The 19,244-nt window shown below is 45.1% G+C and overlaps 1 protein-coding gene across 1 annotated transcript in view; it reads left to right on the forward strand.

Moving 5' to 3' along the window:
• The window catches only part of Cpvl (carboxypeptidase vitellogenic like), a 102,754-nt gene that overhangs the window by 19,847 nt on the left and 63,663 nt on the right, over window positions 1-19,244 (forward strand). Inside the window, exons 3-6 of the mRNA XM_034519486.2 lie at window positions 222-336; window positions 1,288-1,346; window positions 2,027-2,106; window positions 7,554-7,620. Of these exons, the coding sequence (XP_034375377.1) occupies window positions 222-336; window positions 1,288-1,346; window positions 2,027-2,106; window positions 7,554-7,620 (321 nt within the window). The remainder of the gene's footprint in view (window positions 1-221; window positions 337-1,287; window positions 1,347-2,026; window positions 2,107-7,553; window positions 7,621-19,244) is intronic.

Here is a 19,244-nt window from a genome sequence, read left to right on the forward strand (position 1 = left end):
ATGGCAAGATGCTGTCAAGTTCACAGAAACACAGCAGCATCTGGGGCACATGTAAATCCCAAATAGTAAAAGTTGACCAACCTTTATAGTCGAGTGGAGTCCTGGGGACCAGAAGCATTCTAGAATGTTGCCGAGGATCTGGAAGACAGAGGCATCAGGCATTTGAGTGTACTCTACAATCTTGGAGCATTTTTGCTCACTGGCTTCTCTGTCCTCTCCAGATACAGCCTGAAGATGCCCCAGTAGTCCTCTGGCTTCAGGGTGGTCCTGGAGGCTCATCCATGTTTGGACTCTTTGTAGAACACGGGCCTTATATTATCACGAGTAACATGACTGGTAAGTGATGATCCGACTGCTTTGCTCAGGAGTCCCCTTCCAGCCAGTATTTGCTCTGAAACTAACTTAGAATAAACCCAAGAACCACTAGGAGTAGCAGAATGGTTCCAGATTATAGAAACCCAACTTTGTAGCAGTGTCTGTCCAGAAGGAGGAGCCCCAGGATGAGTGTTCTGCCTGGTTTACTCTCTCTTGAGAATGTGGGTGAAAGGGTCTAAGCTGTTTCCTGTGAGCTGGCTGCTGACTCAAGCGTTCTTGGCTTACAAAACCAGTTGGTATTTATTACTATTTGGGTGAGCCTTCTTGCACAGGCCTAATGGTGGAATTATATCCCTCATTATCCACAGGAATAGAATGCTTTATGACTGTCACTTCAATGAGCTGTTGCCTTGAAAGCAAGATGCAGTGGGTGAGGCTGAGGTGGAGGAAGGGCTGGAGAAAGGCCTCTGGCTGTTTCTCGGGGTGGACTCTATTCCTGTCTCCTTGGGGAGATAGTTTGCTTTCCCTGGGTCAGCGTTCAGAGTTTGCGACTCAATGTAAAAGCTTTTGTGCCAGCTTTGGTAGGGTTGTTCTCTTCAGTGTTGGGGAGGAGGAAGAAAGTCCAAAAGGCTGGGAGTAGGGTGCCCTGTACCCAGGAGTGTAGGGTGCCATGAACCTAGGGGTGTAGGGTGTCCTGCACCTAAGGGTGTAGGACAGTGGGTGTTTTGATGTCAGTTCTTCACAAGGTCTTGTCAGGCTTGAGTCTTGGCTATAGTACTGCTGTATTGGGCAAAAGTACAGAAGAGAAAGGTGAAGGGGATGGGTGCTGGTCTTATAGAAAGAGGGTGGTACAGTGGCAGGGGCAGGAGGCAGGGACCATGAGAGCTCAGCAGGGTGTGCTGGGGTCCAGAGCAAGGATGCCTTGCCTGGCCTATTCTGTTAGAAACTCAGCCCCTTCTTCTGTTTTGACAGTTCTCGCCAGAGACTTCCCTTGGACCTTCACCTTTTCCATGCTTTACATCGATAATCCGGTAAGTACCACAGGCTACCGCAGAGCACCGGTGCTGGCCTCGTGCATGTTTGTATTTACTATGTACAGCCATGGCTGCATGCTGATTGGTCAACAGCAGGCTGCGTTCACAATGATGTCTGTATAAGGCTATCAGGGAACTGAGCTGGTCCTGTTAGCGCCTCTGGCCTTCAGTCATCACACATGTTTAGATACACAGATACTGCCATTGGACTGAAGTTTTCTGTTGTACTCAGTAGAATAACCTGTTATTGTGCATATGCCCTCCAGTGTGTATTGGACTATGCCTTATAGGTTTGCATAACTATGAGGGAATTTAACAACAACAAACGCCTAAGTTGTTCTCACTATTATGCAATATATTACCATATATTTTCTAAACTATAGAGTTTTTACTTTCTCTCCCATTGAATGTCACCACTGGGATAAGGAGCAGATGACTTCTTACCGATGGTGTGGGTTCTTATGGGTTATTGCTTAATAATGGATTCCTCATCTTTCACGCAGACCTATAGATACAGAGAGCCCAAACTGGTGTGCTTTCCCTTGGAAAGGGAAGCGGGATGCCTCAGTGATACATGGGGCGATGGCAGAGATCTGAAGTCAGAGGTGTGGGTTTTGGAATCTGTTAGGCCACCTCCCAGTGTGAGGTCGAGCTGAGGTCATTTCTTTCCTCCTAAGGTGGGTACAGGCTTCAGCTTCACTGATCATTTCCGGGGATACGCCAGCAACGAGGACGATGTAGCTCAAGACTTGTACAGGTATGTCATGCAAAATGTGGCAGTAGGAAAAGTCTCCCTGTGGTAGTCATTATGGATTGCTCCTTACTGTCCTACTTCTAAAGCTCTGTAGAAAATTTCTCTGTGTGTGCCTGTGTGTGCCGCTGTGTATGTGTGTCTGTGTGTATGTGTGCCTGTGTGTGCCTATGTGTGCCTCTGTGTATGTGTGCCTGTGTGTATGCCTGTGTGTGCCTCTGTGTGTGTGTGCCTGTGTGTGCCTCTGTGTGTGTGTCTCTGTGTGCCTGTGTGTGTATGCCTGTGTGTGTGTGTGTGCCTCTGTGTATGTGTGCCTGTGTGTGCCTCTGTGTATGTGTGTGCCTCTGTGTATGTATGCCTGTGTGTGCCTCTCTGTGTGTGTGTGGGCCTGTGTGTGTGTGCCTGTGTGTGCCTCTGTGTGTGTGTGTGTGTGTACATGCTCTTCTGCTCTTCCTTACCTCGTTACTGATTATTGTTTATGACAGCAAAGTAAACAGGACTAAAATCATGAATGTAACCAATTATCTTTTCCCAACAACTTATGAGACAGTAGAGACACAACACACATTTTCAATGAAAGATTCCCTCTCAAGCCAGCCACCCAGATGTCTTAGAAGTTTCTGGCTGTTTCTAAAATTCTATTTAACTTTGTTCTTGACAGGAGATAAGGTCTTTTCCAGGTGTTTGTCCTCTTTCTCATAACATTTCTTCTGTGGCTTTAGATGAATATTTCACTCTGTAGCTTCATCATGACTTTCCCAGGCTAAACACAATCTTTCTTCTTCATCTTACAAATTTTGTCTTTCACTTAAAAAAAGATGTGTGTGTGTGTGTGTGTGTGTGTGTGTGTGTGTGTGTGTGTTCGGGGGCGTAAAGTTGTGAGCTTGGTTAATGTATATACATATAAATTTTCCTTTCATTTTCTTGCATTCTTAACATCTATTTTTAGTATGTTTTCAAAAACTAAGCTGACCTTTCTTATTTGGTCAAATTTTTCCAAGCTATAAATTGTGAGCTAAGAACAAATCTGAATTCTTTCAGAGCTCCTAAGCACCCTCGGAAACGTTATGAGAGTCTCCTAGAATCTCCTAATGTCCAGTCTCACCTACCCACCCTGTTGATTACCCAGTGAGCAAACCTGGCATCTAGCAGGACTGCAAAGGGAAAGGGTATCTGGTCAGAAACAAAGACTTTCCAGTTACTTTTCTTTCTCCCAGGCTGATCAGACAGAGGGCTTAGGGACAGGGCTTTTGGTGGCTTCCTGGTCTTTATTTCCTGCCAAGGAAATCTCTTTTTCTCTCTGCTGACCCAGAAAAGAATATGGCTGTTCTCTGATTTCCCACATCTCAAGATTGCAACACTTGTGTTCTGTTTCCTTCAGGGTTACTTAGGTTCTCACACCTCTGCACCAGGTACAGTGGTTCCTTGGGACATATTAGGTGATCCTCCCAGAGGGACCTCCTTTGGTCTCTCACTTCCAGTATCTTTCTCTCTGCATAGCAAGATCATGGTGCCTGTCCTCAGAAGCACCCGCCACCACCAATGTCACTCCTGGCTGAACACCTACCTCTACCCCTCACTACAACCATCTTTTGGCTTCATTGTGTAACTAGCAAACACGAAAGACATGTGTTCACCCTTTGCAAGTCAGGGTTTTGCAAAATGCCTTATCCCCCCTGAGCTGGAAGTAAGGACGTTTCCAGCCAGCGGTTGACCCTGTGTGTAGATGTCACTGCTGACATGTGGTCCGTCTCCTCTTGCATGACATGGAAAGAGGACGGGTTTCAAAGCAGCCGTTGTTTATAGCTGTTTCGGTTTCCTTTGCTTCAGGCTCTTAGAACTGGAAAATAGCTAATCAAGAGTAGTGCAGAAAACTGATTTCAGCTGTTTCTTTTACAGTTTACACTATTCGTTTCCCTTTGTGACCGCATTCTTCTCTCCAGCTTGCCAGATGGGTGTTTGCAATAAGAAGGTTACTTTGGAACCAGTAAATGGGCTACTGGGGGTTGAAAGAACAGATTTTTTTTCTTCTCTCTTTGAAAGTTCCCTCCCCCCAGTAATACCCCCCTGAAGATGAAATTCTATTTTTCTGTGAACAGGGCTTGGCCTGGAAGAAATGGCCTCCTAAAGTGTCATTTTAGGATTCATGTCTCTAGTGGCTTTCTTTGTGTTCAGAAACAGTTTTCACTCACGTTCAGACACACACTATAGAGGATGCCTCTGAGCCATGGCGGCCTCTCTTGGTTTAGAAAAATGTGAATGAAATGTAGTCAGTTTTCTCTCTTTGATGTGGATTTCTTGCCTGGTGCCGCTGTCCCCCTGTCTTCCTTGATCACTGGATGTATTCCTGGAGTTGGTCACATAGAAGCAGGCAGCACACAGCCCCTGCCCTCCCAGAGCTCATGGCCCGGTAGAGCACCGGGGTTACCTTCTGAAAGGAGTTGAATGGAGGTGGTTCACAGCTGCTCTCACCTCATGACAGCCGGATGTCAAGAACAAGAAAGAGGAAGAGGCCAAGGCAAATTATATCCTTTCAAAGAGACTTGTTGGTAACATACTTCTTCCAATGAGGCCTCACCTCCTGAAGTTTTCATCTCCCAACAGCTCTTCAAGCTCTAAATCCACACATGGATTAACCCATTCCTAAAGTCAGAGCCCTTGGGAGCCAGGCACCTCTCTAAAGCCCCACCTCTGAGCCTCGAGGCTGAGCCTTCAACACTGGAGCTCTGGCAAACCTGTCAGATCCGAACCCTTTCTCAGTGGACCTCCTGTTCTGAGTCCTGAAGCCCTGGTGTCTCTGTAGCTCACACATTGCTTCTACCAGAACTGACCAGATCCCCTTGCAGCCACTGCCTCTGTTGTACATGATTACTTCATCACTGTCTCTGCCCTACATCCACCAAAGGACATTTCCAAAAGTCACCGAGGAGTAGTGTTCTCCCAGCTGCTCCTTCTGCAGTGGTGTATCATTCTTCAGCCAAATGGCCTCGAGATAAAGTTCCATTATGGGGAAGTCCTTGGCATAGTTCCAGCAGGGATTTATAATAGACTCACCTGATGCAGGATTTCTGTGCCAGGTAACGTTCATACCTGAATAAATCCCATGCACATGCGTGTATCACACACACTAACATTACGGATGCTAAGCTTTGAAATGCAAGCGGACGTTGAGTCCTGACTTTATTTTAAGCAGAACCTCACCACGTCATTAGCACAGTGCTCGACCTAAGCACAGTTAGATGAGGGAAGAGCGAGGTGTGTGTGTGCATGCGTGCGTGTGCATGTGTGTGTGTATGTGTGCGTGTGCGCGTGTGGGTGTGCGTGTGTGTGCGTGTGTGTGCGAGTGTGTGCATGTGTGCGCGTGCGTGCATGTGCGTGTGTATGTGTGTGTGTGTGTGTGTCTGGCTACTGAATTTACCATTTTCATAATTTGCTGCTGTGTAAGAACCGTTTACCAAAGACTGAGGAAAGAATCAGTCCATGGAAAGACTGTTAACTGTGAGATTAAAACAGTAATAGCTCCTTTGTGTGAGCTCTTGCTTCAGAGACCTCAGCTGGGCAGGCACTCTCCAGGCAGATGCAACTTGAGAGATTATCTTCTTCAAATTAGGTTGCCGGGTACAGCACCAATGCCCAGTTAAATTAGAAAGTCTGATAAACAATGACTACTTCTTTATATATCAGTATCTTTCAAAGGTGGAAAGTGTTAAAAAAAGACAGGCAACACAGACCTCTGGCTTCACACACACACACACACGCACACATACACACACACTCACTCACATACACACATACATAGTATGTTCTACACAATTTTTGGACATACTTATAAAGGATTATTTATTATTTACCTGAACTTCAATTTTAATAGGACACCTTGAATTTTCATTTGCTAAACCTGTCCAGCCTCAGGACTCCCCATCGACCACTAAGGAAGTAAGCTATAAACTAAAGCAGGAGACTTGAAATTCGCTGCACTAAAGGAGCTGGTGCTGTTCCAGCAAGCAGGAAGAGAGGAAGGGAAGTGTTTTTAGCCTGAAGGTTGCTGAGGGGAGGGGTGGAGACTGAACTCCTATTTTTACCCTTGTTCTAAAGCCAGCTCACTACCAGGCCTAACGTGGAAACGATCAACATGCAGAAAATTTAGTTCCCTGAAGCCACTATAAATAACAGAGAGTGCACCAAAGCCCACAGCAGTGTTTCTTGTGTGTGTGTGTGTGTGTGTGTGTGTGTGTGTGTGTTGGGGGTTTATAGAACATTTGAAAATTAAGCCTAGCAGGGATCGTGCTGGTCATAGTGACTGTTTTCCTCTCTATAACCCTTGAACTCTCTCCCACTCCTGGCTTTTCAGAGCCTCCTTGTCTTTCATCTTCCCTGGAAGGTGCATGGCTTTTAGTCCCTCAGCGGGAAGCCGGGAGCAGAGCTCTGGCTTTCTCAGGCCTTGCAACTGCAGGTCAAGACATTCCTAGAGTGTCTGAGTTTTATGAGTTTTTTTTTTTTTTTTTTTCCTCTCCTTTTAGGAATGACTTTTAGTAAAGACATTTTAAAATCCAGCTAGACTTTTCTTACTGTTGTGAATGTCCTGCTGGCCCATTTCAATCAGTTTTATCCTAGAACACATTACTGAACACTTACAGTAGGAACACGTACTGAAGTGGCCATGGGTTTCTGGCTATTTTCTTTTCCTCCCTCCCTTCTCTCTCTTCCTCCTCCCCTTCTCTCTCCTCCTCCTCCCCTTCTCTCTCTTCTTCCTCCCCTTCTCTCTTCCTCCTCCCCTCCTCTTCTTCCTCTTCCTCCTCCTCCTTCTCTTCTTCCTTCTTTTCTTCCTCCTCATTTTCTTCTTCCTCCTCCTCTTCCTCTTCTTCTTCCCCCTCTCCCTTCTCCTCTTCTTCTTCCTCTTCTTCCTCCTCCTCTTTCTCCTCTTCCTTCTCCTCCTCTTCCCCCTTCTCTTTCTCCTCATCCTGTCATCCTCTTCCTTCTCCTCCTCCTCCTCTTCCTCCCTGGCATTCTGGGAGCTCCTTTAGAAATAGTCCAGTCACTCATTGTGGGTGTGTTGATAAGTTATTGAATTTCTTGTTTCCCCCCCACGAAGCTGGACTAACGGCATCGTCCTAAGGTTTAAATGAAAATTGCTAAACAGTATGTGGAAGCTGACACATGGACACAAAGATGCCTCAGCAGCTAGATGACCCTAAGCGGCAGCTGCAAGTTTACAAATTGCCAGTGTTGGTGTCCAGCGTCCATACTTCTTAGTACAGCAGTATCAACCTACCTATGTGCTTTGCCTAGCCGTCCCTGTGGAATGTAGTATTATTAACCACTCGGGACTGAGAACCAGAGGACCGCACAGCACAGTGCTATCTCCTTTCCATCAGCATGCATGCCCCCAGCTGGTGAGGTGTGGGTAGCGAGACACTCTGACTCCTCCAATCTCTGTGCTCTCTCTTCCACAGCGCGCTGATTCAGTTTTTCAAGTTATTTCCTGAGTACTCGAAGAATGACTTCTATGTCACTGGCGAGGTGAGTTGATGTCTCATTTTCTTGTGCGCCTCGAATAGCAGGAGGACTGAACTGTGTGATGGCAGTTACAGCAGTCACGTGCATATTGCTATTGTCCTTTATATCAATGACTTTAAGTGGGGGCCAGCTCTCTGTAGTAAATACGTTCCACATTCCAAACTTGTCTTATTCTCTCCTCAGAGATCAGATTCAGTGAGGATCCCACTAACACGGCTTGCTTTCTAGGTTCCCCACCATGAGCTGCAACATGGCCCTTGGCCTCTAGGGTGATAGCAAACTTGATCACTAGATTGAGACGGCATTGACTAGACACCTGCTTCTGATTGTGTTTCATATATAATCCACAACCACATGAATGATTCTTTTCCCTATCTGTCTCACAAGTGTTTTAGATCAATTGATTAGACATGTCTACTCTGTCTAAAACGGGGGGTTATAAAATGACCGTCTTCTCTTCTGCATCTGTATGGATATCATCCTACATTCTCCTACAGGGCTGATCTCTTCCGTCTCCTCTCTGTGTCCATGTATCTCCCGCTGGACTCAAGCACTGATACATCTATAGGATCTATCAAAACTGATTACTTTTCTTTGGATGCTTGTTCTTATTCCACTCTGTGAAAGGCCCTTCAAGCTGGTTCTTGTGTCTTTCGACAGGTTTGATCATTTTTGAGCATTTCCCCATTATCACAAATACCGGGCTCGGAAGCACCCTGCACACCCCTTGCTCTCCTGAGATCAGTCATTTTTTTCCCTAGGGACTCTGGCTCGTTCCAGTGGAGAGTGACATTGAAAAGCCAGGTCTGAAGCACTAAGTGTGCTCACTGCTGCTAGGGTGATGATAGCTCTTTTGGATCTTGTGACTCTGCCTAGTGCTGCGACTCCGATTCCCACCACCGGCTTCTCCAGTTCTCCCCTCGGCTGATGTCTGTGTGCGCCTTCTTCTACTCCAAGGAGCAAGATTCCCAGCAACATAGTTTTCCTCCTGTGCACCTGAACACATCCCCACCTTTTACTCTGAATGACTTTACACGACTCCATCATTACCATACCCAACAGAAAACCTTCCATGTTTCCTTTACCAGGACTTAGCTTCTCACTCTCTGTTGGTTTGTTCCTAGATCTTGTCTCAGTTCCTCCCCAGGCAAGTGTTTTCCTTATTAAACAGCGACTGCATTCCACATGTTTAACTCACCAACCAGTCTATCCATGTTCTTGAATCTCTGAGGGTTTCTTTAGGTCCCATCCTACTTGGGGACCAATAACTGGGGCTAGAGGAATACAATAAAGATCAGCATCTAAGGTCTACCCTGGTCCTCTCCAGAGGAAGGATCCTGCTGGGCCAGTCTTCCTCGGAGCCATAAGGCTTAACTCTGGAATGACTGATCATCACAGGAAGGTCCGAGTGATGGTGCCAGAGGAAGAGCTAGAAGGATGCCGGGCAAGTGGTCCACAGATGTGCACATAAGGAACTGAAAGAGAAAAACAGGCTAAGTTTCTAGTGAATGGCGAGTTCATGGAACAGGAATTTCTTGAGCTTGTCTTCTCTTTCTAAGCTGTCAGAAAAGACGGTTTAGCATTCTATAATTTTTTTTTTTAAATACTCAGTCTCTCAGTATCAAGTCACATTCAGTCTCTCTATCAGTCACACTTCCTTCTGTCCTTTGCCTTTTGAGCATTTTCAGAGGCAAGTTGGAAGAGGAGCAGGAAGTGACACCCTTGTCACTTCACAGGAATCCTGGAAGTCGCGCATTTCCCCATCGGGCAGAAGACTGGTCTGCTCAGTGTGTAATTCCTTGTTTAACAAATAATGTGGCAATGTCGTTAACCATGATGCTCAGCAAAGCTGCCAAATCCTGGAGGAACATTTTGAGTTGTCTGTTTTATTTGTGCCTTGTGGTTTTAGGCATGTCATTTCCAAATGCTCGTGGGAAAAGAAAGACTTTTTTCTTTTTATGTGGTTTGCTGCCAGGATGCTTAAAGAAGCCTGTGCCATCCATGAGATAAAGGAAGATAAGCAGGGGGGGAAGAAAGGGAGGCAGAGAGGCAGTAACCGCGGGGCCTCAGCTTCAGAAGAGCATGGTGGATCTGTCCATGCATAGCCAACCTTTATCACTGGGACACTATGTTATCCCCAACGTTCACAGCTGAGACCGGTACAACTGGGTTACAGAAACAAGCCAACAAAACAAAAGAAAACAACAAAAGCAAACGTGAAACCTCATGTGTTAAATATGTTTACGATTCTGTGTTTGGCCACGTGTAGCCCTCAGGCTACGTGATGGAGATGCCTGCTCTAGAAGCCAAGTATCTTTTGGGAAAGAAAACTGCTAAGTAGCCAATGCTCCACTTCCCCAGTCTCACAATTCTGCTTTGTTTGTCTTTTCACGGGAGGCGGGAGGGGGAGGAGAGTAGGATTCTGGTGTGATAATTGGAGACCTGGAACTGAGTAGAGGAATCCTGTGTTGATAATTGGAGAGCTGGGTCTCACTGGGTGGTTCCAGGCCAGTCACTCAGCTTGCTGAGTCTTTGCATTTTATCTTGCAACCGCAGTGGTTACTTCTGAAATCAGGGCCCATGGCTGTTTTGCTTTATTTATTAAATGTTCGCTGGCAGTCACCCAGGCTCACTCTTAGCGCATCCTCATGTGGCTGAAGTTCGGACATAACACCAACTCCTCCTGCCTCTCTCCAACCCTTCCCCAGAGTGTTCATTGAAAGGCCTTCCTTTCCTGAGTGCTCCTTTGTTTTCCTTCTTAGGGAGTAACAAGAAACACCCACCGAATTTGTAGATTCAGCCTTGAAAAATAATAGATTAACAAGCAAGAAGTGTTTACCCCCCTTTATATTTCTGTTCTAGGAATGAAGGCAGCTTGCACAAGGGTCTTTAGCAATCATTCCAAGTCCTGGCATTGGTCTCAGAGAGCCTGGGAATGATAATAGTAATGACTACATAGCACCATTTGAGTGTTTAATTAAATAATCCTCTTTAGATATTTCAAATAGTGACTGACCGTAGAGAGCACCCAATATTTAATGCCTCCATTAGGGCTCAAAGCCTATGGCCCTTGGCATACAGACTGGGATAAAAGTGTTCATAGAAGCCCTGCTTGCTCATTGTTGGTCTACAGCATTGCCTGTTCCATTGAGTTTGTGTGTGTGTGTGTGTGTGTGTGTGTGTGTGTGTGTGTGTGTGTAGGGAACTAGCACAGGACTTCGAGCATACTAAGCCAGGCTTCTACTCCTATGCTTCATTTCCCAAAGTTAAAAGCATTTGCTTTGTCTAAAAGATGAAGTAGCCTTGATGATGGTATTAGAAGTTTGGTTGATTTGTTTTATACGTATCAAAATGTGTGGGGACCCACCCACACCCAACTGGCAAGGCATACCAACGTAGGTCTGTTGTGGGTGTGAAGGACGAGGGAGAAACCTCTTCTCTCTTCCCTTTCTGTTTTTCGTCTCTGCCCAGAATACCAACTGGAATTAATTTTCTCTAAAGAGAGACAAATGTGTCTGTAAATCACCCTCCCTGAGGCAGGAAAAAAAATACTTCAAAAAGAAACAAGCTGTGTTTAATTCCTGTGATTAGCTTTCTCTCTAAGCATTATCCTCCCAAGCCTGTAACTATTCATGAGACATCTCTTGTTCTTGGGGCATCAGCACAGTGTAGAATCCTCCCCAGCACCCACAGGCTGGGCTAGAAGTTAAAGGAAGACAGTCCTCATTGAAACAGAGGCAGGTGGCAGGATGAAGGGGGACTGCCCATTGTTCTTTGAGTCCAGGCAAAGACTCAATGCTGTGAGTGGTTTTCAAAATGGGGATACTTCCAAAATGGTGGGACATATGCTGAAAACTGAGTGTCTCTTCCCCAGAGCATAAAATGGTGGGATCTCTTTACAAGTAGGTTTGTAGCAATAGGTAAATCGAGGACCAAATACAGGCAGAGCCTTGAAGCTACTTATGTGTTCGTAAGTTGGTACCAAGTTTAATACGTTAAGTTGAATGGGGGCGCTTTATCTTCATCTACATGGGAAAATCCTATTGGGAGCGTGGTGTTGGACAACATCATTGAAGACGTTACAGGCTGATGGGCTGAAGGGGCAGCCCAGCACACGAAAGTCTTGCTTGTTTCATTTTTTTCTTATTCAGTGTTAAGCACATGCTAAATGGATGTTATAGAATGGCTTCATGAAAGGCTGTTATTAGATACAATAAACCTGTCAGCGGTATTTCTCCTCAGCTGCTTTCCATCTATCTCCCTGTGGTCCCTATCTCCTGTCCAAGTCCCTGGAGACTCCTCCGTCTACCATCCTTGGACAGTCTCCTACTCTTCCTCTGTCTTCTTCTCACCATGGCAACCTCACGCCCAGGTTTATTTCTCCACACACCCGCCCTCTCCGTCGGGATTGTCACCGTTCATTAGAGAAGATCAGCTAGATCCCACCCAGTGTGGTTTTCTCTTAACATATTTATGTTTGAATTAAGTGCCGACCCACTTTTTATAAGAGGTGACTCACAAGCACTGACGTGCAAGTGATAGGGTGACCCGTGAGGTGGAGTGGGAGAGACATGCTAGCGATAGGCCAAGAGTCCTTCCGTGTCAGCCTCCGTACTCTGGGATTCGCTGACTTGGGGGACTAGAAGGTAGCTTGAAGAACATCGTGCTTGTGTGTTTTCATCATGAGAACGCTTGCTCAGACTGGGATGCACAGCAGCCATGAGCCCTCGCTTGCTGAGCGCTGTTTAATGCATTGCTTCCTTTAATCCCAACAGTCTCCTTATAATTATCCCAATCTTAAGGATGAAGTGACTGAGACTTAGGCTAGGTTTGCCTTACCTTAGTTACCCAGCCAGAAAGCAGGAAAGCCGAAACTGGGACCCACTAATGAGACTCCAGGGCAAACGACTGGAATGCCGACATTGGCTGTGGGTTATACAGCCTTGCGTGGGGAGGTGCTTTCTGGAAACCAAATCATCTCCAGGAACTCTCTCCTCCCTCAGAGCTGACCCTCTTCTCCTGGAACGGAGTCCGACACCCGCGTTCCTATTTCCTGCAGCTCTCTAGGGTTACAACTCTATACAAATGAGAAGAGACTCCTTAGCTCTTCGGATGTCTGTCTTTCTGGCCAAGACCTAGTTTTAATCACAAAGACTTAGCTTTGATCATAAAGTTTTATAGAACAAATGGAAGTTTCAAGTGATATAAGGACTGGAGGTCCCTGGAATGCAATTATTTCTCGGCCATGGAACTTGCTGAATTTTATTAGATAGCGTTCAAGCTGGTTTAACTCTTCAGTCCATGACAAACGTCTATTTTCAATTACATCCATCTGCCCTTGCCAATATTTTCTTTTGGAATTGAAAACGGATTTGTGACTGTTTAATGGGTTTAATATTATAAAAAATAAAGGTTTAAGCTGCAACCCAAAGAGCTGAACGAGGGCATATGGAAATGTTTACAAGTTGGGCCTCGGGCTTTCAAAAAATACATCCAAATCAAATCAGTACATATTTACTGATTCTCAAGTTGCATGGAGAAGAATGTGAGTGCACAGACAGAAGTCATAATCTTTGTCTAAAGTGAACCGTCCTGCTGGATTGGATAGTACCGTCTAGACACGACACTGGGACCCAGTTAGAGATGTCCAGGGTGGGGGCAGCAATTTGAAGGTAAACCACGCATGCAGCTTCGACCTTGTAAATTCTATCTACAAGAGCTCAAAGGCCCCAGCTTGTGTCTGTGGTCTCCTTTGCTCAGACTCATTATTTACAAGTCAAATTAACTGGAGTCTCCATTTTAAACAAAGGAGTTTATTCATCTGCTTGAGTCACCTGGCAGCAAGCTGGGCTTTTCCAGTTTAGCTCTGAGGTCAGAATAAGATGGGGATGGGGTGCATCTTGTGTCCCTGTACCTGTCAGTGGTGGGTGATATTTTTTAAAGATACACCCTTGGTATTAAAAGTGAATTACCTATCATTGAGAAGTCAGCGAGTATCCTCCCATGGCTTGGTGTGACTAAAAGTTGGATGCAGACCAAAATGTTCTTGCTCCGTGTCTGTGCCTGTAGATTCCACTGCTGTCTTTTTAAGCTTGTATTCAAGAGAAATAGATGGCTGATAATATCATGCTTTTGTTTAAAAAAAAAACAAAAAGCTCCCCTTTTAATTGCTTCAGTACAGTTACAGTTAGATGACGCACGGTCTAGAAATGTCTAGGAAGTTGTGGAGGTTACCACAACATGAAGGTGCTGGCATTGCTTGTTCACTTTGCAAACTGACCATTTGAAGTCACACCTCTCTCTGCAGAGAAAACAAGGGTGCTGGGCTGAAGTGAGATCCCATCTACCCCAGGGCTACGAGGAAGGCAGGATTGCATTGGCCTCATCTTGACTGGGCTCTTCTGTTGAGTTAGATGTTTGCTTTTTGCCACTTCTGTGACTCCCTTTGTGTTTTCAGTGTGCTCACAGAACTCTGTCTGTGGCATTGGTGCTTTCCTGCTCCTTCTGCTCTATTCCTATAAGTGAGTGTGGTTACTCCAAAGCTTGTGCTTGGACAGAGCCGTGCCCCATTGCATGCACACAACTCTTTCTAGGTAGCCAACTTTGCTCCTTTCTGGAGACAGAGCTCCTTCAGTCCAGCTATGAATTCTTCAAAGAAGCAGATGTGACTGGGGAAATGGAGAGATGCCCTGAGCAGGGCGGGTGCTCAATATGACCTTTAGGGGGCTCAACATACTACCACTGAGGTTGCAAATCCCCTGGCCTTTCTGCCAGGCAGAGCTGAGAATGATGCTCAACTCTGAGTGAAGAAACTATGTTCAGGGCAGCTGTCTCTCTTTGAAAAGCCATTGTTACCGTCATTGATAACGCTATGAAAAGTTTTACCACAAAATTTATACGGAGAAGCAAAGCAGCTCGTGATTATAACTGCATTTAAAAAAAAAGCTGTACCTAAGAAGTATGGGTAAGTGTGACTAGAACACCATCTACTGCAGATACACATATATTTACGTAGAGAGGCATTGCTTTCCAGCATAATGTTATTATTTGCCTCACCCTCCACTTTGAAGGAGCCGAATGAAGCTTGGTTTGAGGCACAAAAATCTTCCCCCTTCCCAGTATCCGAGAAATAGAAACAAGGTGAGTCAGCGATGGATGCTGTGGAAACATGTAAGAACGGAGAGATTCAGATGAACACATAACTGCGTTGAATCTACATTTACACACATGGATAATTAAGCAAGCACTGTATCCTCTGCAGACTGTTGTCACAAGTACTGCAGCTCTTCACAGGATTCCCATGAGACTGTTCCCAGCACCGTGTAAATACTCACAGGGACTGCAGACCAAGAGTCAAAACTGCACACTGCTATGATGTTAAGACCCTTCTCTCATGGGCCAAATAAAAGACCAAGAGCCAAACTCTGCCATGCTTCTGAGAAAGAAGAAGTAGAGCTTCATTGCTTCTCTGAGCTCCATCAAATAAAACAAATACAAACACACACAGCCCGATGATGTCCCTAGTTGGTCTTGCTGGAGGTGAGTATGATTACAGTCATCATGGGTCCTAAGCACAAGCAGTGCTAGAACTGGCAGCTTGCAGCTCCTTTAAATCTCAGCGAGGACTTCCAAGGCAAGACTGGGATCCAGATGTGTTGATTACTAACTTTGCTTGAGTTGTGGCATGAGACATATATGCTTATCTGGCTGAGTTCCTTGTTCGAAGGTCACTGCCAAACGCTAACATAACATGTCTGTTCCCGGCAGCACCTTTCCTTTTCCCTTTCAGAATGGCTTTGATGTTGCTCTGAGCTTTTATTATTGGATCTGGGCTGGAAGGCTAGTGTTAACTTCCAGACTCCAGGGGCTTTGTTGGTCCTCTGCTTCCCACACTGGCAAGCATCACTGGGAGGTCAGAGAAGACTCAGGACTGGAGTTCCAATTGTGGCCACCACTGTCCCCATAAAGGACATGACTCAGAACCAAAGAAGTGAATGTTCTTATCTTCAGGTCCAAGGGAATAATGCAAGCAACCATAGGCTGTTTCTAACCTGAAGGTAGACACTCCCCACCCTTCAGATATGAAGCTTTGCTCTATTTTAAATATATACAGAAGTTGGGAAGGGATGAAATAAAATAGACTTGATTTGTCAACCTGTTGCCTGCCTAAGTGTTTGTCACAGGCAGTAAATTGTTAAACTGAGAAATGAGTGATTCCAGGATGAGAAGTCTGCTTTTGCAAACAAGAAGAAATACATCCCGACAAGGAATGTAAAAATAATTGAAATCTCACTAAAATGTGTTGATTCCCCATAAAATAATCCTGTAATTGTCTACTGTGTGACAGCCTGAATCACTCAGCCAATGGAATGATTAATGAACAAGACGATGAAGGATTTGTCACACTGACACAAAGCAAGGAAGTGTGTGATAGTCATTAGGAACAAAGGATGAGATAAACACCCTCAGCACTAGGAGCGGATGTGGGAGGAATATTGAAGAACATGGTGGCTTTAGAAGCAATTATAGGATTATCCACCTCATTGTCCTGTTTGTCCTGAGTGCCTAGCAAGCATGGGACAGATAAAAACAGGTCTCAGCATGGGACCTGAGAGCCACAGGGCATTCTGTGGCCATTGACTGAAATGTGATTTGCTAGGAGAAAGAGAGGTGTGGGAGAGGCCAAGCCTGGGGAGCGAACTCCAGCTAGGTCTGCCATTAACATTCACAGGCCTCATCTCCTTGTAGCTGCAAAATATAGGAAAGTGAGGTTTGTTGTAACCGGACTCATATTTAGGGTACAGGAAATAGTTTGGCTCATGGATAAAGCTCAAAAATCTTGAATGGGCATTGAGAATATACTGTCCTTTTCCATTTCTTACCTAATTTTATCCCATGTTTGATGACTGACAGGAAGGCTCCATACACTGGATTTTTAAGGCTAAATTTATCTCCACTGATTACATGGCCTTCCATCTCAGAAAGAGTACATTTTATTTACCATAGGTAACAAAAATACAACCCAAGAGATACTGTTGCTAAGTGCATACATTTTTGGTATTAGTATCATTTTCATAGCGGAAGATAATTAGAGGTGATGTGAGATTAGTCATTCATGTATCAAGTGTGCTTGTGTGGACCTGTCTTATACTGGTGATTGTGCACACCATGGGAATGTAATTCATAAATTGTATATTTGCTCTGGTGGGCTGGAGACACAGTTTCTATAATCTGTCTTTAGAAGTAACTGTAATCTTCTAAAGGATATTTGTGTTTTATTCATTTTTGTGTCTCCCTAAGTATCTAGCATGATGATCTCGGCAGATGGCTTGTCTCAGAAGCCCTTGCTGACTGAAGGCTAGGTGACATATTTGCCAGTTAAGTGATAACTAGGAAAATGTATTATCCCACAGAAATTTATCTAATAAATCTTCACTGTTTCCACCAACAAGCCCACGTTGCGCAGTTATGCACCAAACCAAACTTTAGGCACATAAACCCATCTGCATCTAAACACAAGCAAACTAAACCAGGTCCCTGAGTGCAACTGCTCTAAGTGTTTTGATTCGTTGCTTTTACCTAAGTAACTGCTGTTGCACAAGAGGGCTGTGCAAACAAGATCTCAAATAAGTTATGTGAATTACTTGCTTTTATCGGCTTGAAAGGACTTTAAACTGTTGGAGTAGGTCAGACCATGTGGGATTCTGACTCTTACCACTTAACCTCTCCAAGTCCCGTGTCCTAGCTCAAAGCAAGAGCAGTGGTATCTCCAACCTGTGAGGGTACCATGGTATAGATCAATTTACAGCAGGTAGATGCCCCAAGTCTATGAAGAGCCTTAGAGATGTCACAGGAGCGGGATCACAGACACCTTTATAAAGCCTCTAGTCTATTGTGAACGCTTGTGCACTGCCCTTTACCGAATGCACGTGGACTGATTCACTTTACAGGTATGTATTGAATGCTCACAGCGTCAGGCACAGTGAACAAAAATAAGCAAAGTAGATGCTTACACCTGCGTTCGGGCATCTTCTAGGATGGGAGCAAGCACAGTGACGTAAAATGATGAGTTGGTGAGTGGTTTTGAGGGGGATTAAGGATTAAGAGGGAAATGAAAGGCTATAAAACAGGAAAGTAGGAACATTAAAAATTTTTGGTAAGTGGCCAGAGAAGACACTGCTCAGGCGGCCTCACTTAAGGACTTGAGGCAATGAACTGTTCAGTTACTTGGGAGAAAGCTCTCCAGGAGGAAAAAGAAATGAGTGCAAAAGCCCTGGTGCATGCAGGGAACATTCTGGTACCCAGTGAGGCCTGGGAGGAATGAGGAAGAAGGCAGCAGGGGTGAGGTTGGTGAAGAAAGTGGGTTGCTTAGCCTTTCGGCCTCAGATAAAGCCTCTGCTTTCACACAGTGCAGAGTCACAGGATGATTTAAGCAGAGGGACGGCATAGTCTGGCCTGGGGTTGAACTGTACCACTGTCTAAAACAGTAGAATGGCTGAGGGCTAAGGAAGACCTGTGTGGAAGCTGCTACAGTGACCCAGGCCGGAGCAAGGCAAGGGGGCAGATATGGAAGAAGATACTGTACCCTAGATGATGGAAGAAGCAGGACTGAGCTTCCATGACAAACTTCAAGGGGTACAGAGGAAGAAATAATAATGATAATGATAATGATAATGATAATAATAAAACATACCAAGATTTCTGACCTGAGCATCCAGAACACGGTTACCATGAGTTGCAAGGGAGGTCACCGGAAGTTGGTATCATGAACTTCATTCTGAACACATGGAGCTTACAGTGGGATACAACTGGACAAGCCAAGAATAAAGCTTTTGGTGGAATTAGTAAAACGGTGCTTTATGTATTACCTAGCAGGCCAGAGAGAGAGAGCAAGCTCAGCAGGAGAAAGTCCTTCCAACTAAGCCCTAAGTTTTCATCTCTGAGACCCAGTGTGGTGGAAGGAGAGACTTGACACTTGATAGTAGTCCTACATCATAAAAACCAAATTGATCTGTATGATTGAGCCGATGAGAGCACTTTCTAACATTGTTGAAAAGTGGAAGTACTATGCTTGTTAGTGGAAAATTGGTCCACACAATAATTTGGACCTTTGGAAAAGGACCCTGGGCTAGAAAAGGCTGGAAAACATGGGTAAGTTCAATGAATAATTGTGACCAATAAATATTATTTTTCTTGCATCTTCTTCTATCCCTTTAGTACATGCTGATTCCAAAGTTTGCATCATTATGCAGATTTTTAAGTCTTAGGTTTAGATTTGAGATTTTTTTTCCCCTTTCCTTTATTAGAACTTTGTGGGTTCCCAAGCCAGGTAAGGGTGTGTTGCCCTTACCCCGGCCACCTCTTGGAGAGCTGGGCATGAATGGGAAAACTTCCCTACCCAAATCACGCTTAGGCCTACTCAACTCCATAGGGACAAAGGCCATATCATGATAAAGCCGTTAGGCTTCTGTTTCCCACCAGAGAACTGGCTTCTGGGAAATCCTGTGCCTGGCAGTCTGCTAATCTAGCTGCTGCCTTGGAAGGCCACTCCCAGCTGCAGCACCTCCCACCTTGTCCTTTATCCTCCCCTCCTCACTAACTCAAGCTATATAATCTAGCCCCTCTAC

This window comes from Arvicanthis niloticus, chromosome 15 (assembly GCF_011762505.2).
Source record: "Arvicanthis niloticus isolate mArvNil1 chromosome 15, mArvNil1.pat.X, whole genome shotgun sequence".
Classification (NCBI taxonomy): domain Eukaryota; kingdom Metazoa; phylum Chordata; class Mammalia; order Rodentia; family Muridae; genus Arvicanthis; species Arvicanthis niloticus.